This window comes from Pyrus communis, chromosome 5, assembly GCF_041283825.1.
Source record: "Pyrus communis isolate YQ-2024b chromosome 5, ASM4128382v1, whole genome shotgun sequence".
Lineage (NCBI taxonomy): Eukaryota > Viridiplantae > Streptophyta > Magnoliopsida > Rosales > Rosaceae > Pyrus > Pyrus communis.
Window position 1 is genome coordinate 7,796,622 of NC_142569.1, and position 19,177 is coordinate 7,815,798.

At 36.1% G+C, this 19,177-nt stretch overlaps 3 protein-coding genes across 3 annotated transcripts; all 3 read right to left on the minus strand.

Moving 5' to 3' along the window:
• Positions 1 to 5,186: 5,186 nt before the first annotated feature.
• LOC137726409 (uncharacterized) lies at positions 5,187 to 6,443 on the minus strand. Its single transcript, XM_068465336.2, has one exon. The coding sequence runs from the start codon at positions 6,298 to 6,300 to the stop codon at positions 5,329 to 5,331; it is 972 nt and encodes a 323-aa protein (XP_068321437.2). The 5' UTR covers positions 6,301 to 6,443; the 3' UTR covers positions 5,187 to 5,328.
• A 173-nt stretch (positions 6,444 to 6,616) lies between these two features.
• LOC137726410 (ycf3-interacting protein 1, chloroplastic) lies at positions 6,617 to 9,562 on the minus strand. The gene is made up of 6 exons (XM_068465337.2): positions 9,068 to 9,562; positions 8,949 to 8,993; positions 8,742 to 8,855; positions 7,707 to 7,787; positions 7,291 to 7,461; positions 6,617 to 6,878 (listed from the first exon to the last, which is right to left on the minus strand). Exons 1-6 carry the CDS (start codon positions 9,440 to 9,442, stop codon positions 6,789 to 6,791), a joined length of 876 nt encoding a protein of 291 aa, XP_068321438.2. The 5' UTR covers positions 9,443 to 9,562; the 3' UTR covers positions 6,617 to 6,788.
• Positions 9,563 to 16,913: 7,351 nt separating this feature from the next.
• LOC137722700 (putative purine permease 4) lies at positions 16,914 to 18,466 on the minus strand. Its single transcript, XM_068461768.2, has one exon. It carries the CDS (start codon positions 18,308 to 18,310, stop codon positions 17,042 to 17,044), a length of 1,269 nt encoding a protein of 422 aa, XP_068317869.1. The 5' UTR covers positions 18,311 to 18,466; the 3' UTR covers positions 16,914 to 17,041.
• Positions 18,467 to 19,177: the final 711 nt, after the last annotated feature.

The following is a 19,177-nucleotide window of genomic DNA, read 5'->3' on the forward strand; positions in this document are numbered from 1 at the left end:
GTAGAACTTTTGCATACGTCCAGTTGTGATTTCTCTAGGTAGAGAAATCACGGCTTCTTTGATTAATAATAGTGTCACGCCCCGATCCCGATATACGTCCAGGATCGACACGTGACGTCACAAAATGCCCGTATTTCTACCATACCTCGACACCAGATAATGGCAAAACACAACTTAAGATCCAACCGCGCAATATTTCTTCGTAGACTTTATGGCTGCATCTAACATCCTCGTTAGACTGCCTACGTACCCTAAATAGGGATCAAGCAATTCGTAGTTCATTATTTCACTACACTCGAAATTTTCATCACATAAATTGCTATATCTCAACAATATACTACAACGCATATCATGCAATATTTCAAGAACAAACGACGAAGTACAATCATATTCTCTAGCCATATTGATCAACAAATCTACTTATAGTGCCCACAATCACAATAAACATAATTCCATATTCACATCATCAATAAAACATAATACACCAAAATGAAGGGCTAGTGCAACACAGTTCGGCTGAAGCTTACAACTCTGAAGCTGAACTCGAATCCAAGGAACCCACAAGTCAATTGATGCGATTTTAGATCACTCAACGAAATCGCGGAGTGGAATAGGAGAGATTCTGGACCATTACTCAACGGAACCCAAACCAAGATACGATTCTGGACCATCACTCAACAGAATCACATAGTAGAGTAGGAGGGATTCTAGACCATCACTCAACGGAACCTAAACTAAGATACGATTCCAGACCATCACTCAACAGAATCGCGGAGTAGAGTAGAAGGGATTTCGGACCATCACTCAATGGAATCCAAACTAAGACACGATTCTGGACCATCACTCAACGGAATCGTGGAGCACAATGCATACCAACCAATCAATGAAACAACACATGAATCAAGTTACTCAAGTTATAAAGGCTCAACGAAACAAAAAATGAAATAATGAAACAAGGGGTGAAACACGTTCCGAAGCAACAAACCCCATGAAATTGGGTTAATGGTCCACCACTAGCCCTCACCTTTCATTAAATCAAGTCAATCATACAAAACAAACCATATTTCCAATATGCACGTCAAATCCCACTTCATATAACTACATCGATGGCTAAATATAAAAATTAACAATTTATAGGAAACATAATTATAAAACCATTTCATATTCACATATATTAAAGTCACTCACATTTCATCATATCATACCATCTATGCAAATCAACCACCTTTCGAATATGCACGTTAAATCACATATCACGATCATCATCAGTACAGAAGCCAAATCATGTTTAATAAACATAGGTCTATGGCAAAATATATATATATATATATATATATATATATATATATATATATATATATATAATCACATTTCAATAGAAATCACATTATAAAACCAAGTCATATTCACAGATGATACCAATATAAGAAATCAAGGTAATAACCATATCACATATGTTAAAGTCACTCACCGAGATAAGCCGCAAAGCCTCACAGGGCTTCCATTAATACTAATTTTAACTAAATATTATGTTCTATAATGCATTAAAGTTTGGTGACGATCCAACGGTCAAATCGTCGATTCACACAGTTTCCCAAGTAACGTATCGTAGAGAATTTAGGTTCCAACCATCAACCTATGTCATACAATTACCAAAAATGAGCTCAAGGCATCTAATTTAACCTAAGAGTGACAGCGACGGCCCCCTGGCCACGCGCCACTGTGGGTGGCGGTCAGCCGCCCCGACTCGCCGGAAAAATCCAACTATTTCCAAAAATTACCAAAATTTACAAGAATGAAGATCTCAATGAGTAGAGTAAACTTTATACCTGCGGCCAAGGCCAATTTGGCCGAAAAACACCCCAAACTGGCCACGAACCGTCGGAAACCCTAAGGTGGGTGTTCTTCAATTCGACTTCCTCGGTGTTCCAACACCCCTACAACCTGTTGGGTCTTGTTCCTGGGTCTAAGGGGAGTTGACTAAGGGTGGTGTTGGGTGGTGAAACTCACCGGAACGGCGAAATCGCTGTCAAAACTCCATGGGTCACCCGCACAGTTTTTACATGGTTTTTGACCTAAAACCCTTCAATCTTGGGCGAGAAAGGTAGAAGGGAGGTAGTGGAAGAGATTGCAGGTAGTAAATGGTGGTTGTTCAAAGGAAAATTGCAAGAGGAGGCCAGAATCAAACCGGGTTGAAACCGAGTTTTTGTTGGGGCTGCACGGGTCAACAGGAAGGGGAACTTCCTCCCTCTTCCCCTCATTGGTTGTTTCCTTCTCTCTCTTTTTTTCTGATTGGTCCTCCTTTTCCCTTAAGTGATTGGGCCAAAAACCAAGCCTTTCATTCGTTCCCCTTCCCACCTAGTGGGAGTTTTAAAGAAAATTAAAATCTATAGTTTAGAAACACAACTTCAGATGTCCATAACTATACCGTTATAATCCAGACTCACAAACGGATTTCGCCTATACGTTCGTGGTTTCAAGATCTATTTGAAAATGTAAATTGTGACCTCCAAAGGTCTACGGATTTTAAACAATTAATTTTCAAACTTCAAACTTTGTAACTAGTTTATTTAAAATCTAAATTCAAACAATTTAAAATAAATTCTCGAGAAATAATATAAAATCTCAATAATACAAATACATAGATTATAACAATGAAATCCAGGAACGGGATTTCACAAATAGAATAAAGAGTACTTTTGCAAACCCTAGAACTAATCCCTCTTTTTGCTCTATTGTGATCTTTTTTTTTCTTTTTTTTTCTGTGGGTGCTTTTCAACCTTGCTCCATTCTGTTTATAGATATTTATATATAAACAAGGATAGGATCAAGGGACAAATACTTTTACAAACATTTTTACACTTCTTTGTAGCCTTTAAATTTTATAACATCTAAGGGTTCTTATTTATTCATTAAATGACATGAATGCTTATGTGGATTTTAACTAATATTAAAGTAAAAATAAATTTGAAAAAACATAAAACTTGGAACAAAACTTAAAAAAAAGGAAGAAACCTAATCGTGAAAATAAGAAAGAAGGTCCGCAACCTTTATCTCTGATCCCCAGGTCTGCAACTTCCATGCTTGAACCTCCATTACATAACCAAAACAAAACTGTAAAAGCTATTATTGTTCATATTTGTAGGGTGGTTAAATTAGGTTTTGGAATTTTTTTTTATTAGTTTTGTCAATTCATGTATTTGATAATTTTTCTACCCTTTTAGTTTTTCAAATTAAAAAAGAAAAAAAACCATCTATCTCAATACACTTTCCATATGTTTTGATTGTAAGTCGAAAGTATGTGTTGTGTTCCTGCCAGGTTTTTGATATGTTGGTACCTAAGAATGTTTGCCTTTGGTTCTATATTGTAATTTAGATATTGATTTTCTTGCCTCGCTTCGTTTCCTTTTTTCAACAATTTTTTTTTCTATTACGCATCAAATCTTCGATGTTTCTAGCGATCTTACTATGGCAATATGAGCATCAAGCTTTGCGCTTATTTGGGTTAAAATTCTGATTATTTGAACATTGCAGACCTCATGATCAACAAGGAAGAGATTTTTTTTTTGTTATTAGGGTTCAATTTCTGATTTATTTATTTATTTATCTATTTTATTCTATTAGATATTTGTTTTGATTTAGATTAGTATCATTTAATGTTTAAAACTCTTCACATCACTCTTAATCTAGACCGTTGAATGATATAATATCTAAAGGCTACAAAGAAGTAGTGTAAAAATATTTGTTCCTTTATCCTATCCCTATATAGACAAGGGGCGGTTTACAACCTGATTAGGTTTCCTATTCTATATGGGATAAGAAAATTCACTTTCTTTCCTAATTTAAATTTGTACAGGAAATTCTTAATTTTTTTTAGGACAAGAATCTATGAACCTTCCGTTTTCCTAATACAACCGAAAATAGGGCACTAACGATGACGAGCCAATTCCTAACAAAAGAACGGAGTAGGTTGGAATCAAGTCAATCAACAAAATCTATGTATAAAGGAAAATGCTGCTTAACTCAACTTTTCTTCTCAACTTTTTTCCCAACTTACATGACACAGGATATAACCACAACAATCATAAAAAAAACTACCCACACCCAGTGACGGATTCAGGAAATAATATTAGGGGCACGCGCAATTTTTTTTTACCATAAACAGCATGCATATCGCTATTTCATTGAGTCTTCGTAGGCCTGAAGTTATTTGGAAAGACATACTGCACACCTGTTAATGCTTTCATTTGAGAGGGTAACTAACATGTTCCAAGGCTGCTCCCATATGAATGCTTAACAAAGAAACACACTTATCTTGAACATACTAATAATGTTTGATATCATTGCATACCATTAATATGTTTGTCCAAAAAATGATGATGTTGGAGGGCATGTATGAAGCCAACTCTAATATTCAAAGGGGCAACACCCAAGGTATCCATGGACATTCACCAAAGTTCAGAATGTCAACACCCAAGGTATCCATGATCGTTCACCGAAGTTCGGGGGATCAGCTGACCCCCGTGCCCCTCAATGCATACGCCAGTGCCAACACCACTAAGAAAATTGGCAAAAATGTACCATCCTCTTACTAAATAGCTCGAATTAGATTTGATATGAACTCAAACTGGGTTAACCTGGATACGACACAATGTCAAAAATTGCCAACAGGTCGGGGCAACCTTGTCGAGTCCAGTTGCCTAGGGCTCAAGCAAAGGCCTTGAGTAGCATGGGGGGCACACTTTTTGTCTGCTGGTCCAATCCTTTGGGAAATTGGACATTGTCTTTTGGGTTTAGTAGACTAAGAGAACGGCAGTAGCCCTAAGCTTCCAAATGGAAGTATAGAACCAACCAAACCCACTTCCGAACCCAGCCCGAGTCCGGTTATTGGCCCAATGCCATTCCAACCTGCACAATGTAGCATTTGTCACATAACTACCTTAACAAAATAGCCGGCTTCCGTGTTTGCATTTTTTTCGAGTAAATTGTAGCGATACCGGTTTTTGTATCATACCATCAAAAGTTCAAAACACATTAGTTTTCTACCATTTTTAAGGACAAAAAGGCCTACTAACACTGTATAATTCAAGAACTATAACTACATGTTATGACGATAAGAACAAACACAAGGCCCCTAAATTTAGAAAAACAAACGGACTTTGACATAAGACCAACGTGATACACAATTAAATGTTGAAGGACTATAGAATTGCTTAATTCACGGACAAAAGTGATACTCGGGTAATAATTGAAGGACTATAGCTACAATCTACTCGCATTATTTTATAACATGGCCAATACAGTCATTATACCAAAAAGCGGAGTAAGTTATGTACTCTGTGCTTCTAAGAAAGCTTTGAAATCATCTCTTGCTTTGCGCAAGCGAGGAGTAACGCAAGCAGTTGGTGATGTAGCATCTGATGATGTAGAAAACCGAACGCTGCGCGATGATTCGTGTGATTTCCGGCCTTGTGCTCTTGTTGATCCATTCTTCAGGGCACCCTTTCGATCCGTGCCAAACACAAAAGATGTTGAAATTGGCGAATCTGCCTCGTTGACACTGCTTCGTATCAGCTCCAATGGCAGATCAAAGTAGCGACTGGTGTTGTCATCTTCCTGCTCATTTATCATAGCTGAAGCCCAAGAGCCACATTCAAACTTTTCCAAGGAAACTGTCCTGGATATGACATTTCCCAGTTCATCAGGCTCTACCTTTCTTGCTCTCACTGGCTTTGCCTTGCCAAAGCCAGGGATGGACAAGCACAGGGCCCCACATGTGAACCCATCGTCATGTGGGTCCCCGTTCTTGCAATTTTTATGAGCAACTCTGTTGGACACGGCCCTGGAGAGGTTGCTGTAGTGCCTGGAGACTATTTCGGCGGCATTTGGTTTGATCAGCCAGAGATCAAAGTCAACTGACGGGGCAAATGTCCTCCCTTGACCACATGACTTGCTCCGCCGGAACTCAATTTCTTGTTGCAGGTGGCTCAGATTCTCCAGTTGCTGCCGAGGAGATGCCTGGCTTTCATCTTTCCATTTCTTCTTCACTCGTGGCGATGAGGTTGCTGAGTTTGGGAGACTGAAGCTTAAGAACTTGGGGTTTGCAGGCGGCAGCAGGGGCGGTTGTTGGTCAAGTGCATTCGGCTTTGGAGCAGCAACAACCGGCACCTCCACCACCGGTTCAGCACTCACTTCTCTGTGTGATGATTCTTTCAGTGACATTGGATCTACAGAAATCTGCTTTTCTAGATCTCCAAGAGTAAAGTAGTCACTTATTTCGCCCGAAAACGGATAATCCATGGTAGAGAAAAGCAGAAATCCTGAGGAACAAGTATGGGATTTGGACTACTTAAAAAGGAGGGAAAATAAGACTTATATGAACTTAGACGTGATCAGCATATTCTCCACTAATCCAAACCTAGTAGTGATATCCATGTCGAATTGCTCCATATAAACAAGGGTCGGCAAAATTTAATACTGTATTTAGAATAGTTTAAGCTGCTAATCTATACGATAATTCGGTTTTAATAATGTAAATCTCCATGAAGGAGAGTTGACTTGTAACAGGTTTAAGTTATTAACAATAATTAAATAAAATAAACTACAAGATCTCATGTGCTTGCATAACACTATATACAATAACACCAGATACAAGATTCTTACATGATATTTGATATTTCTAATTAGCATTTAGATGTACAAAACTCATGTGAAGATCAGAACGGTATTCGGTATATTGCAAGGAATGATAATTTTTACAGTGAAAATATGACGACGAGACAAGATTTCTACTGGAGTGAATTGTAAAACAAAATTAATACCACTGATACACCAATAATGACGGGGAAAGCCGTGACTAAGTACAGTGCTCCATAGCCCTGCGAGATAAGAAACTGCGTATTAGGAACCCGAGGATTAGCTAAACCAGAAAACTATTCGCAACTCATAATTCATGAGTACTTTGACAAGGTCCTCACATATATATCGATGTCAATCAAGCATTCATTTTGCAGAAGGCAGATAAACAATTAACTATGAGCTGTTTTCTGCCTTTGTATTGATTAAGGTTTTCGGAGTATTTAGTATTGAATGATAGATTGCAATTACAAACATTATTTACTTATCACAACGGTGGTAAACTTTTTCTTCTTACTTTTTTGTTGAAAGGAAAGAAAAATTAGAGAAAATGATTGCATTAGTGTAAAATCATAACATAATTAGCAGCGCATATATGACAATTGCAAGAACTTGATAAGATCATTTTATCACAAGAAAGCCAAGGTAACAAACCAAAACCGACGGCACTTCATTTTCATCTTTAAGATCACCATCATCAATCTCAGCAGCTGTATCCCAATCAATCTTCAGTCTCTTAGCAGCCTCTTGAAGATCAATACCAGTGTCGGTCACTCTTGCATACAGGGACTTACCAGGCTTTTTCTTCGCTGGTGTAATCTGAACCTGTACCATAAACAAAACATAGGAACAGATGAGCAAATTGATATCCAGTGTTAGTTAGAAACATAGATAAAGGTGAAAAAGCATTGGTGATTCATCTAAGGAAAATTTCATATATTTGCTGTCTAAGATTTACAAGCTATTTAATTGGAAGCTTGGCGTTTTATCCTAGGCTTTATGTTGTTTTTCCACTTACACATCAAAATCATCTCTAAAATCAATCATTTTATACTGAATTACAATAATACCTCTAGATTAGGCCATTGATTCATTTCCGCTGCCAGCAGTTTAAGAGCAAGTCGATTTTTTGGGATTTTTCCTTCATTCACCTAAATCACAGAATCACAAATTAGCGTCACAATAATAGAATTACCTTTTCCAACTATTACCAAGTTTCCCACTCTCATGATTTGAGAAGGGTATAAATATCAAAGCAAAGAGTTGTAATGACATAACGTACAATTTATATAAATTAGGGGCACTCTGCACATCATTTTTGTACTTTTGAAACCTTCCTTCTTCATGAATCATTATAGTAAAGAAGCATAGCCAGTGAAGAAGAAAATTTGCAAAGTGTCACCTATGTGAACAATCATAGGAATTTCAATAGGGTCACTCCACAAATCATTTTATCTAGCATAAGGAGAGGGTCACCTATGTGAATAATCAAACTCTGAAGTTCCAACACTTTGTATCTGGCGTGCATTCAAGCATCAAGGATCATATACTTCATGACTTGTGTAAACCAGTGAGGATATATAACATTCTCTTACAACATGCGTGCTTTTGAAATAGTGAAGATGCATATCTGTTTAATGATGCTTCACCATCCAGTTGTCTTCAGCAAGCTTTCATGGTTGATATCTAACAGTGATGGAAGAAATGCATCTACTAGAGGTTGTTCTATTATAATTATGAACTACTTAGCTGAAGGATTGCAATTTGTGCATGTCAAACCAATTGAAGGGCTTTATTATAATGGTTCAGGTGAAAAAATAAGTGACTAGCTCTGAGGCCCTCCAATTGTGCAGGATTTCTTTGAGTCTATATAAGCGGTTAACCCACGAATTGGTATCAGAAAGTCAGTACTCAGTACATGAATAGACACCCTTCAATTGATCTTCCTAGCTACTTTGCATTCATGAATTCACTGTGTGAATGTATGAAATGATTCCACCCAAGCAATGCAAATACATGCTAATTTCGCTGTTTCATGAATCACGCTATCGAAAATTCACCCAAAATAGCATAGTGTAGCAAGGGAATTAAAATGAAAGGCTTACTTCTTCAAGAACATCAGCCAATTCCTCCCTAGTAGGGGCATCAGGATCTTCGATGCCGAGGAGTCTCCTGCGCTCAACTTCTCGCAGGTCCTCAATCATAACAGTGAGCTTAACCTATCACATTGCACACCATCCCAAACTCGATCAAGACCCAAATTCTGAACTTTAAAGTAAATGGAGAAATGGGTTGACTGAATTACACTATACCTCACTGAAAAGCATGTCTCTGTTCTTTCGGAGAAGCTCCAACACCTAACCAACAATAACAGTGTGTGAAATACTGAAATGAAAAGAAACCCATCAAAGAATGGAAGAAAGCAAGATACCCTTTTGATTTGGCCCGCGTATTCGAGGTCTTCCGGGTCAGGGTCCGATTCATCTTCTTCATCTTCTTCGTCGTCTTCGTATTCTTCTTCGTCATCCTGGTCTTGTTGGGTAGTTGAAGAAGATGATGAAGAAGCTTGCAATTTCCTACCTTTCCTGCCGACGAGTGAGAGTGTGGTTCTTTTGATCGAGTGGCGAGGTGGGAGAGCAAGCTGAGGCCGTGAGTGGCGGCAGTGGGAGTGGCGTTGGTTGAGCCAGAGTGGGAGGGTTTGGACCCGACAAGAAGAAGAAGATGAGGAGGAGGAGGTGGTGGAGGAAGCAGTGAGTGGTGGCAGTGGCGCCACTCGGAGAATTTGCAAACCCATCACCACCTTCATTCTAAATGGCAGTTGAAATCCTTCATGAGCTTCTTGGTATGTGAATTTGTTAGTGATCGGAGTTTACATGCATTGGCAAATTCTATCCCTTAATCTTCTACTCTACTACTGGGGGTCGTCGATGGGCCGGATTGGGCTTCAACAAGAATAGGAGAAATCAACAAGTCGGGTCAGGTTCAGATTTACTATGCAACGTCGCTAGGAAGCAATTTAATAACTATTTCGTTTTTAATTTTTCTGTTTAGTTACTGTCTTTATACAAAAATTGAAAGGCAAATTTTAAAACTTCATAAAAGTAGCTTTCAGTTATTTTGAAAACTGAAAACCGTTCCCAAATTCAGTTGAAGAATCATGATCAATGAGAATTAAGCAAATGTTTTGAATGCAATTATAAACACACACCTTTCTATCTTCTCACCTGTTTAATCTTTTCTGTTGTTCTTCGTTTGATTTATCCAATCTCACAACTTTAAATAAAGAGGGTAAAAAGAGTGTGAAAATAAGATCCCTTAAAACTACATGGTTTTCCACTTGTAAAAATGCTAAATTCTAAGGATTTTGGTAGAGGGAGCAAAAACATTTATGTGTGTTTACTTTCTAGAAAATGGCATTTTACCCTTTTTTCTAAATGTCAATTTGATGCTCATAACCAATAACCAGCTAATAGGATAATAGGAAAATAAATACTAAGGAGACTTTCTCAAAAGTAAGACTCTTAATGGACTCTTTGCCACCTCATTTTTTTTTGACGCAATGTTTTCTAAATACTCACTTTTTTTTACAAAGGAATTAACTTAGGCATCGGAGATCCATGGTCAAACCCTCCCACTCCTCGTGGGCACCTTTGGTCTTTGATCAAAGATGTTGTTTGTTTTGTAGGTAAATTTTCTTCTAGATCAAAGGCATAGAAATTTTCTACCACAATTGCGTGTTAGAGATTAGAGTGACCTAAAATTGTTCATCTGGAAGATGTACTTTAACTATTTTGGTGCAAGATTATTGTTCCTCTTGTGCAGGTTGAAGGACATTGCGTTGCGGTTGGGTTCATAGCAGAGGTTAGTACTTGGCAAAGTCTCGTGGATTTGATGTGAGATAAGATTATGTCCACTCCTATTCCCATTCCCTTTCCTTTCCTCCTCTCACACTTTGTTTTTTGTCCTATTGTCTCTATAAAAAAAATCAATATAAGATATTAACGTGGCTTAATCGTAACTGTTTAAGTAAGAGGGAAGGGAAGGGGAGAGAGATTAGGAGGGGAAAGAATTCTTCCCTTGATGTGAGGGCAAGAAAGAATTGGGGAAAGGTTCATTTTGCCATTGTCTCCAAATTGACCATTAGGTTTTTTTTTTTTTTTTTTTTTTTTTTTTCATTTCTCCTTTTCGTAAGGATCAAGTAAAGTTGGGCTTTTGTACATTGGTTGACCCTTATATAGTTGGGCCTGACAAGATTTGAGGTGCTCCTCAGCATATCATACGGGGCAAAATTTTGAAAGCCCCAACCCCTAACGGGTTTCTCATCCTGAACCTCAAGAAACATGGATGCACTAATGTCACAGACAATGGAAAAAAATTATAAAAAAAAAAATTGTCACAGACAATGCAATCACTCCTATCAAATCGACCAGACAGGCATGGAGTTGGAAGGATTGACAAACTTGTTAGTCTTAGGATAAACTGGGACGTGTCACGTGAAATGAAAGCACATCAATATTGTGACATTAAATATTAAATATTGTTGCACTGTAAATTCAAACTAAAATTTTATTTTATGAGGGGTTTATATTCCCTGACTAAGTGTAATTTTATTTTTCGTATCAATGAAATTTTTTCGTATCGTCAAAGTTTGGTTTGTATTTTTGTACTTTTTATTTTTTTATTTTTAAGGAAAGTAAATTCAAACCAAATTAATTATGATTAATAATCCAAAATCGATATCAATACAGTGCTATTCTAATACGTCATAAGCTTTGGGGTAAAATTTTATGTATCCTCAGGTGGGATGGATTGCCCATGTAGTGGCAGCTGGAAATAAGAACCTTGCTTGAGATTATAAGTTGGACTACTCTCATATTACCAATTAATTTGATGGTAGAACATTAACTTTTTTCATGCTATTAGAGCATGTAGTCCAATATGAGAAGCTAAACGGTCACATGCGCTTCACACCATCCCATTATGTTGTCCATGTGTTAAATTTGAAAATTCGTCACACATGACGGGATATGTTGAGAATGAATCCCAAATTGATGGGAGGAGAGATTTTGCATGATCTTATAAGTAAGTTGGGCTACTACTCATATTACTAATTAATTTTATAGTGAAACCTCAACTTATGTTAGGGAATGACAAGATTACTCAATTTAGTGATGTTGCATGATGATTATATGCAGCACGTGCACTGAAAAATATGGAACAAATTCAAAGGTATTATATTCCTAATTGCCACTATATATGCACTAATTTGGAATCAAACGAAAAGCATTTGAGTCTTTGACAACAAAGAAGCCAATTCTCCATTCTTGTTTCCCCCTAAAATCTCGAAAATCTTGAATAGATGGATAGAGAAGGCTTATTAGAAGAGCACGGCATGCAGAATTTCTGACAAATGATATTCGAACGTCCTACCAGCCATGCATGTGCACAATGCCACCATTGAAGAATTCTTGGCCATTGGCTATATGGGGAGACAATGGCAACAAGCTCTGCACAAGAGGGAATTTAAGCAAATAGTTTCTCTTGTCCCTGGGATTTCACAGGACGAATTGGATCCACCTGAGTTGTCCTGCATACATATCTGCAACTTTATTTTCATGTCTTTTTGTTTGTACAATGTACGTGCATATAATTAAATGAATCTCACATTAATGGGAAATGAACCTTTCATATACTTATAAATAAGTTGGACTACTCTCCATATTGTTAATTGGTTTTATGTTAAAACCTCAACTTTCTTCATGTTATCATAGCAGGTTATCCCTCATGTGAAGCCCAACAGCCACGTGCACTTCACGTCACTTTGTTTGTTTGTATTGTCCATGTATTAGACTTGAAAGTTCGCCACATGTAAGAAGACGTGTTGAGATGAATTTGACATTGACAGGAGAAAAGACATTTCATAAACTTATAAGTAAGTTGGTTACTTCTCATATTGTCCGTTGATTTTATAGTAGAACTTCAATTTCTTTCATAAGTAATACATATTTGGCAACATGTACGAACTTGTGAATGTAATATATAGAGACCTTTGTCTTGGCACTCATACAGAATAAGCATACATTCATTGGCTTCTTTTATTTGATACCAATCTAGTTGTTTGCCTTGGTATACTATACATATGTATACGAGTACGTAATGGACATGATGTCTACTAAAAAGATAATCTCATATATTGACAGGATTAGTTGCTTAAGGGGTAATTAAAGTCACAAATTAGGGTTAGATACGTACAATTGTTTGTAATATTTATATCTTAATTACTGCTTTCATGGCAAGGTTGTGGCCATATATATCTCCTTACAAGAATGTGCAACCATTGTAAGTGGATCTTTCTTTCTCTGTCTCTCTCTCACACACAGACACTTTGATAAAACTGGTACTTAGTACGTTGTTTGGTGTCTATAAATAATGCGTTTCCAAGAGAATAAAATTGCAAAGACGGTAGATCATATCATGCAACAAAGCAATGTCCAACTTAATCAAAGATTCACATTTGGAAAAAAAAAATGCTTTCGTTGACCTTTTTATTATCATTGGCTTCTTTACTTTAAATATATATAACTTTGTTAATCATCAAAAGTAGACATATATTAACATCAAAAGTAGACATATGGACGGAACACCTATGTCTCTCCATTAAATCATGCTTCTTCTATGTTTATACATATATTCGTTTAGGAAAAATCCTAAAGAGGCTATCTTTTTAGACTATGTTTTGTAAACCACATAATGTGGCGGTTGTGATTTGACTACTATTTTTAATGATTTAAAGAAGAATTCCAACCACTAACCGGCACGACATAGGATTTACAAAATATGATCTAAAACGATGGTTTCTCTAGTATTACTCATTGATTGGAACTTGGAATGGAAAAGAAAACCCAATTTGATATGTAGAAAGCAGAAGAGGGCCTGCCTTTGTTTTGTTTAGTAAAAATCAGTCGTTTATATATTAGATTAGACAAAGAGGAATCAAATCATCGAGCCATACATTCCATGACATGATCTATCTTTGTTTTATCAAGTTAATGAACTAAAAATACATGCATGCTAAGATTTACTTTGTGTATTATGAGAAATTTGCATATATACTAATTAGGAAATGGCCCCCTTAATCATTAATGTAAGAGATTAAATCATTTAAGCGTCAAATTGGATTCCTCTTTTTGTGGGGCGATTTTCACCCTCCTATATACACACACACACACACACACACACACACACACACGAGACAGATGGATATATATGTTTCGGAGGAATGAATTTGAAAAAGAAAATATTAGAAAATATTCAGTCCTTCTGAGTAAAACAATGATTAAAACTGTGTTATAGGTCTGATATGATCTCTACCTCTCTCTATCTTATTTTGTTTTTTTTTTTCTCAAAATATATTATTTTCTAGTTTGTAGTGTTTTTTACTTTTAATTATTATGACCCACCACTTGGCAATAAGAAAGGGATCTAAAAGCTATGACGAACAAAAGGCAGGCTAATGAGAGGGACTAGCTTGTTTTCACTAGAAAAAAATTAAGGATTCTTTTGAAAATGTTTTTAAAACGATTGAAAGCGTTTTTAGAGAAAATGTTTTTAAATTTTAAAAGCATTTGAGATGTTTCTTGCAAGAAGCACCAGTTATATGTTTTTTTTTTTTTTTCAGGATTCACTTACATTTTACTAAGGATTGGTTCCAAAAATATTTTTACCAAAAGAGTTATTAATTAGTCATTTTAGAAGCACTTCCAAATGAGCTCTAAGACAAGTCAATTACACCCATAGTAATGTCCAGCAGTATACCATTGTAGTCTGGTAGATTAGATAGTAATTACTAGGTAAGAAAAGAGAAATAGGCAAAATAAGCATTAGGGCATCTCCAATGGGACAATGTAAAATTGAGATGCAAAAATCATATTTACATCTAATTTTATATTTCCGTTACATGCAAATGAATGTTATAATTCAATAGGAATGATGTAAATTTAAGATCTCTTTTAATTTCTACCTTTGATTAGTGGGATCCATCACCAAAAAGATGTAAAAAATAATGTAAACACAGGTCTTTATTCATATCTTTTGGTGAATATGGATAATTTACATTCCGCCAATAGAGAATTTTCCAGCAAAGAAAAAATGTAAAAGGCCCATTCTAGGACATTTTGAATCTTTCATTGAAGATGCCGCTACTAGGCAAAATAAAACTTACCTTTTGCTAAATTTCAAGCTATGTCATCAGAAATTCTTATGAATCTAGTTTAAGGATTTTAGTTGGTGTTTAATTTCATTATTTTTAAGGGGAAAAGATAAACTTATGGATCATTTCATTGTTTTTTGTAGGTCATTACAAATATATTTTCTTTGAAATGAAAGAAAAAACCATCCAATTCTTTGAAATGAAAAAAAAGGTGAATAACACTCCTTAAATATCTTAATGAATTGTTATGGAAATGGTAAGGGGATAAGGATTAATTTGGATTTAGATTGTGACAACAATATACTGCTACCAATGCGTTATCTTTACAAGAAAAAGGCACAAAATTAAATGATCATGCTTTTTTTTTTTTTTCTAATATCCAACATGCTTTTCTAATGCATATCTGCAAAAATTTTACCCACTAATAGGCTTAAACATTTTCTTTGGAAAGTGGAAGTCCCTGCTAAAAGCCATGTATATGTCGTCCAACAAGAAATCTCTTTCATGCAAACGAACTGTGCGACTAGATTGCAGAAACGACATTTCCAAACTCCAACAGGCTGAGCATGCATAGATTTTTAAGAAGGTTAGTGAAAATCTCCAACTCGCATGACCTTTTTTCAGTTTATAGTTTAATCCCGTGTGTACTTGTAAAGATCGCACCATGTTTTGCCCTACACTGTACTTGAAAGGAACCACATTATTTGTGGACAAAAAAGAAAAGTGCAGTTCCCACATTACTTAGCTTCTTTTCTTTTTATATCTTCGTTTCTTTGTTTTATTATTATCGATTCATTGCCGTGATGAATCCAAATGAATAACCTTTGTATCCATATCCAAATTGCAATAGTATATATACTATATATTTATAGATTTAGAGATTGATATTTCATTCTAAATCGATGCTTATCTGGACATGGTCATAATTTAAGGAAATTTTTATCGGTGGTAGTTATTATGTACTCATTTTCTTTTTCATTTTAGAGAAGAGCACATATGATTATTTGTGTTGTAGTACAAATAATAGTTTCCTAATTCAAATCTAATTAATAACACAATTATGACATATGCCATAACTTTGTATTTGATCCGTTTGCATATGTCTATGCATTATGTTATTTTTTTAATGAGAAATGGAAGATTCGAGTTTGAGATATCATTGCCACTATATCTTAGTAGCTAGTTAGCTATCAGCACTAAAATTATACATATATTTGTAGTTTATTATCATCAACTTAATTTTATAAGAGTTTCATATGATAGTCAATCACGTTGCATCTTGTGATCACTACCAATTTTTTAAAATCAACTATATAAGCAGCATAAATATATTCAGATTATAAAAATACTCAGAAACAAAAGCTCATGATCGACCATTTTTCGAAAAGGTGGGTGTGATGAGGTGATCAACTTAGTGCCCCTTAAAGATTCATAAGCGCTCTAATTAGGGTATGTGAAATGAGTGAATCCCACAAAATCAATTATTCCAACCATATAATATTGTCCGACATCATACATGATAACGTGAGATTGGATGAACAAAACTAACAATGTCCTCACTTTGCACCATGGTATTTAGTCGTTCTATATTCCTAGTGTAACGTTTGGCTCTGCATACTCCCAATCTGCTACTGGTAGATGTTTGATATTCAGATTTACTTTTTCCTTTGAGTGCAAAGAGTGGTGGTGGGGGAATACACATAAAAAGCAATGAATGTACAACCATCATCCATCCTAACTTTGATATGAGATCACCTTTAAAATTTGTTTTCCAAGATTTTGTGAGGATAATCTATCTAAATTAAACTTCTGAAATAGTTTATTGTAAAGGGAACTTTAAAATATCCAACCATATGCTCGATGAAAAATTTCCACCGACAAATTGTAGTGTGCTCATGTAAGCAATTGTTGGTAAGTAGTCGATTTGTGTAGATTGTAAATGGATTTTATTGGTGTACGCGTGTGTATAAGCGATTGTGGATAATTGATGTAACGCTAGCTCAAAAAATCAGTAAAAACTAAATAAGATGTGATTTAATGGACTTTAGTGTTAAAATGACGAGGCAAATTGAAAATGATAGCAGACAACTATGTACTTGAGCAATTAAGCAATGATTTCACACATCCAAATTTATCTAAAAAACAAACAAAAAACTCAACTCCAATTTTCACCAAAAGCATCATAAAAGTTTTAAATTAAACACTACTATCGTTTACTTTATGCACATCCATCTCTATCTCTTGGTGGGTTCCTTCTTTGTCTCTATCTCCTCCTTCACCACCGCCTTCTTCCCTAATATCTCTAGCTTTGATGTAAAGGCCGTATACATAAGAACAGAAACCCCATCCACACAAGAAAGTGGAAACCACCTTCACACCCCCAAACGAATCCCCGTACACCAAAACGCCTCCCAACACATTCATCCCCATCAACGCCGTCATGCAAATCCCACCGGTCAACGAAGAGGTTAAGAACACCATGCCGGCTGTCCCCATGAAGCAAAGCTGCCACGTCACCACGTTGCACCACACAGTCACCCAATACACGTTTTCTCCTTTGTCAAACACCCTCGCGCTCTCCACCTTCATCTCGCGAAACCCGCCTTTCAAGGCCATCCCGACCGTGGCCAACACCGTGGCCGCAGCCTCCATCACCAGCTGCATTTCGATCACCATGGCGTAGCAGTAAACCTTGCTGTATATCTTCTCCATGACCGGGAGATACAGAGCAAACAGCAAGCCTGCCCCAATTGTTGAGAAGAACCCTAAGAAATACTTGCCACGTGTCAGGTCATGTGGCTTGTCATGGTTGGACCCCAAGGCCAGTAGGACTGAGCTTAGGGTTAGGAGGATAACACAGTTGAGATTTGAGAAGGTTACTTTTTGCTTGACAATAATTACAGAGAGGATGAGATTGAAAACAAGTTGGGAGGAGAGGAGGAGGGAGGAGGTGGAGACTGGTAAATAGGAGTTACCCCAAGAGAAAAGGAAGTTGTTTAGACCCAGCATAAGACCTATGAGAATTGACAGGACTAAGATTTTGGGGGTGAAGTGAGAGAAGGGTTTTCTTTGGGTGCAATGGAGGAGATAATAAGGAATGAAAATAAATGGAAGGAGGAGAGGGAAGCCAGAGCATTGAACCCACGTTGACACCCAAATGCTTGAGCCCTTGTGGATGAAATAGTACTTTGAGAGCAGGCTTGAAGAGACTGATCCAATGAAGAGGCACAAGTAATTGATCACTAGGAGAGGCATGGAGCGCTTATTGGGTTTGATCATTGAGCCTTTCTCGCTCAGTTGTGTTGTGGTGGTATTGTTGATCAAGAATGATGATGAATTGGTTCTGGTCTGAGGGATGTGGTGGTTGGTGGTGATGAGGGTGGGGCAGCCGTGATCATGGTGGTGGTGATGGTGGTTATGGGAATTGGGGGAGTTCATGGGTGAAGTTTGGACTAAACTCTCCATTAAATGTAAATTAGATAGGGAAGAGACTGAAGAGGTATGAGGAGGTGAGAGTTGAGGAGGTGAATCTCTTATTAATGAGAAAGGTATATATAGTGTGGATTTAGAATTTCAGTGGTATTTATCTTTTCACTCAAAATCCGAATGTCTCCATTCAGAGTCAGCTTGTTTTAAAGAAAGTTAAAAAACGCATTATAAAAATATATATAAAAAAAAAAAACCAAGACAGATTAACTTTTTTATTTATATTTTATAAACTACACGATGTGACGCCTGATGATTAAATTTTTTATTTAAATTATTAAATAAAGAATCAAACCATTAATCATTACATCATTTAATATTAACTGCTAAAGAATAAAGATGTATTCACTTGAGATATTGGAGAAAATTTTAAAAATTCAGGTATATATTAAATCAAGATTTCTTATGAGTAAATGAATTTCAGGGTTATTCAATTAAAACTTAAAAGAAAGTTTATAGAAATCTGAGAATATTAGTAAGTATTTTACATAAATTTATAAAAGTACATTGTATATAGGACTCTCTTAAAAGTAAGACTATTCATGAACTTTCTATCATTTCATAGTTTAAAGTCAATTCATGTGTCAACATTATAAATATTGTGCAAAAACATAAAATGACAGAAAGTCTCAATCTTAACAGAATCCCCTTAACATTTAAAATGCTTACTTTTTTTTTTTTTTTTTTTTTTTTCTAAAGTGTTTTAGTTCATATATTCAACTCATTATAACAATTTTTTTTTCATTTCGCCAAGAGCCTCCACAACAATTTGAGAAGAAAAAAAAAAGTCTCGATCAAACTTTCAAACACCAAAGATGGATAATGTGCTTTTGTTATGACTTCAAG